Source organism: Polyergus mexicanus, unplaced genomic scaffold, assembly GCF_030449975.1.
Source record: "Polyergus mexicanus isolate NDT 795.1 unplaced genomic scaffold, iyPolMexi1.0 SCAF_17, whole genome shotgun sequence".
Classification (NCBI taxonomy): Eukaryota; Metazoa; Arthropoda; class Insecta; order Hymenoptera; family Formicidae; genus Polyergus; species Polyergus mexicanus.
In genome coordinates, this window is record NW_027223337.1 from 4034887 (window position 1) to 4038820 (window position 3934).

Consider the following 3934-nt stretch of genomic DNA (forward strand, 5'->3'; position numbering starts at 1 on the left):
TACACAAGTTTTTGAAACGTGCAATTTCACGGAAACGCCCGCGACGCGTAGTTCGCTCCGGCAATCGTGTCGACAAACGTGATGATATCGCGGGGATATCGCGAGAGGAAACCGTTCGAGCGAGCGGTGACGAAGACGAGGTTGTAGAATACCCGATAGTGCTCCGTGCTAATTACAATACGATGAATAGCGAGATCAAGTGCGCTTTCAGAATAAACTTTAACGAACCCAACAACATTGGATCGCTGCTGGGATTCTCGTCAAAGCGTATATTGCTGCCGGGACAATGGCACCAATCGGACATACCGATTAATATTATCAACGTAAACATTATCCGCGTAGAGTATAACGTGACCGCTGGTGCGTACAGCAATGGCAAACGCGTTCATACGATACATGAATTTTCACCGAGCGTGCCGCCAGGATATAAGATATCGGAAACGCCGGCGCAGATCATTTACCTGCCGATCATCACGCGGAGCATTACGGATCTAACGATACGCGTTGCGGATCAAGACGGACGATTGCTCGATTTTCGAGGAGAAGAGATCACCATCAGATTGCACGTACGACGGCGACAAAATTAGCACGCGATACATGAGATGCTCGTGTTGAGCGGAGCGAAAGACGCGGGAGATAACGCGACGACAACAACAACAACAACAACGTCAACATTCGCTAATATTCGATTATCCGGTTGCGCCAAGAAAAAGAAACTCAACGCGTCAAACGTTGAATTTTTGCAATCTTTGGGATTCGCGGTGCGAAATATCTGAGAAAACATGACCGATATCCTTAACATCAAAAGCGAGCCGGTCTTTGACGATCGTATCGTCAAGATCAAGACTCACACGTACAACCCTCACGCCAATACGACGTTTGAGCACAGCGATGAGATACGAATACCCATACAACAACAGGATCTGTATACGTTGCCGTATGAGAGTTTTCTATACATCGAGGGAAAACTAAAGATAAACAAACCAGCTGAAGGGTTTGATGTTGTACTGGGAAATAATTACGTCGCGTTCATGTTCGATGAGATTCGATACGAACTCGACGGTGTGGAGATTGATCGTAGCAGAAATGTGGGAATAACCAGCACACTCAAGAACTATGTAACGATATCATCCGATAGAACCGTGATTATGAGAAACGCCGGCTGGGATTCGCCTACTAACACGAATGGATACTTTAATTTTTGCGTACCGCTCTACATGTTATTGGGATTTTGCGAGGATTACAGGCGCGTGGTGATTAACGCTCGTCACGAATTGATCTTAATACGATCGCGCAACGACAACAATTGCTTGATTGGAAATTTGGTGTTGGAGCCTGTGATCGACATATTCAAGATACAATGGCGAATGCCGCACGTCGTATTGAACGAGATTAACAAGTTATCGATGCTACGCGCCTTGGAAAGCGGACAATACCTCAGTATGGGTTTCCGCTCGTGGGATCTATACGAATTTCCGCTATTGCAGCGTACAACCAAACATTCGTGGCCCATTAAGACCGCGACTCAGCTGGAGAAGCCGCGATACGTTGTTTTCGTTCTGCAGACAGATCGGAAGAACGTCATGTCCGAGGATACGAGTCGATTCGACGACTGCAAATTGACCAACGTGAAACTCTATTTGAACTCGGAATGTTATCCGTACGACGATATGAATCTGGATTTCGATAACAACAGATGGTCGATTTTGTACAACACGTATCAACGTTTCTGCAAAAATTATTACGGTTACGAGTATCTCGAGCCGAGTCTTACCGTCACGCAATTTTTACGTAACGGTCCATTCGTGATCATCGATTGCTCTCGACAAAACGAATCGGTCAAAAGCGCAACCGTGGATGTGAGATTGGAATTCGAGTGTAAGGAGAACGTGCCGCCGAATATCACAGCGTACTGCCTCATCATACATGATCGCGTGATTCAGTACAACCCGTTGACCAATGTTGTGCGCAAAATCACCTAAGTATGGGGGAATGAGACGATATAAAATCTATAATACATCAGGATCAATTGCAGTCTTGTTCTCGACGTGCTGATATAAAAAAGAAAAACGTTATGTCTGTACCAACGTTCGTGAACCTACAAGGATTCTTCGTCGGGATGAAATTGTCGTAAAGGAGGTGGCGGTGCTGAGAAAGGGGACCGTTCTGGCGCATTACATTTTTACATACCCCCTACCATGGAATCTCCTCACAAAATCCGACAAATCGTGCGCTTCCTGGCTGATCGCGAATCACCATGGATTACGATGGGAAGACGGAAACGTGCCGTACAGCATGGCTAAACGCTTGATTACATCAGCCGTGCTTGGAACAGAAGAGGATGACGAGACGTCGACTCTCGTGTACGTCAAGGGATGCCAGAAACGGGAATGGCTGGTGGATTTGCTTGAGAATCTTGCGAGAGAAAATTTAATCATCGAGACTTTGGATGCTGATTACGAAGATATTGAATCTTTAAATAATCTAGATGTTACTAATATTGGATGATTGCATAAGTTCGTGCCCGATTTTCATAGATGGCATTAAGTTACTGCATGGCGGAGTTCTATTGTTTTCGTGTGGTAATTGTTGCTTACACCGAATAGATGACGTTGTCTTATGTCAATTTAGCGTCAGACATTGTTCAGATAAGTCCATTTGTGCATAAGAGAAATCATTAAAAATGGAGAACGAAAAGGTGCATTTGCGGCATGTAATGCTATATGAATTTCGGAAAGGCGTGAGTGTTGGGATTGCATAAAAAAATATTCAAAGCGTTTATTTGGACCGCGCTCCTGCTCTCCGAACAGTCAAAAAATGGTTTGGCAGATTTCGAAATGGTGATTTCAACATGGAGGATCAACCCCGCTCTGGACAGCCTTCTGGCATTAATGATGACATTGTGCATGCCTTAGTGGAAAGAAACCCAAGGATTACAACTGAGGATATTGCTGAGAAGCTGGACATCGATAATTCAACCGCTTTTCGTCATTTAAAAAAGCTTGGATACATTTCCAAGCTTGATACGTGGGTGCCGCATCTCCTGACTGAAAGGAATAACTGAAAGAAAAACTGCAGGAGTTGCAATGGGAAATTCTGCAGCACCCGCCATACTCTCCAGATATTGCGCCTTCAGATTTTTATCTGTTCTGGTCTTTGCAGAATAGTTTAAATGACAAGAATCTCAATTCCGAGGAAGCTGTCGAAAACCACCTTACAAACTTTTTTCAAGAAAAACCAAGTTCTTTCTTCAAAAATGGAATCGACAAGCTTATAGATCGTTGGAAAACCATTGTAGAAAAGAATGGAGACTGATATAATTGATTAATAAGTGTTATCTCTAAAATATAATCTATTGAAGTTTATATTTAAATCGGGCACGAACTTATGCAATCACCCAATACTATACGATGCGAAAAACATGTTAAGAATTGCGCATTACAGAATGTATTAAAAATATTTAACTGGTGGTCGCAATACCAAAAAAAAAATTGCAATATTTTTATAAATAAAATGTGTAAACGTATTTAATGTTTTTTATTTCTTATTCTCCCCACTCCTTTCCTCGCGAGTCGTTTCTAAGTATTCTTTTTAACGTTGGCCGTTTCCCCTTCTCCTAAATTTTCAGAACAATAATCTCCCATCGCATTATATGTTGACCGTTTCCCCTTCTCCTAAATTTTCAGAGCAATAATCTCCCATCGCATCATACGTTAACCGTTTCCCCTTCTCCTAAATTTTCAGAGCATTGATCTCCCACCACATCATACTTTTGAAAAATAAGCATCACGTATATTCGATTAATTTTTTATACGATCAGTGTCGCATCAACTGCTAGTACCAACGGTTCACTTCTCATAACCGAGAGACAAAATGTACTCCGCTGAAGGAAGCACCAGCAACGGTTGCAAACGTGCGAATTACTACGTTCCAC

The 3934-nt window shown here is 42.9% G+C and overlaps 1 protein-coding gene across 1 annotated transcript; it reads left to right on the forward strand.

Moving 5' to 3' along the window:
- Window positions 1–782: 782 nt before the first annotated feature.
- LOC138940523 (uncharacterized) lies at window positions 783–1982 on the forward strand. The gene has a single exon (XM_070309509.1). The coding sequence runs from the start codon at window positions 783–785 to the stop codon at window positions 1980–1982; it is 1200 nt and encodes a 399-aa protein (XP_070165610.1).
- Window positions 1983–3934: the final 1952 nt, after the last annotated feature.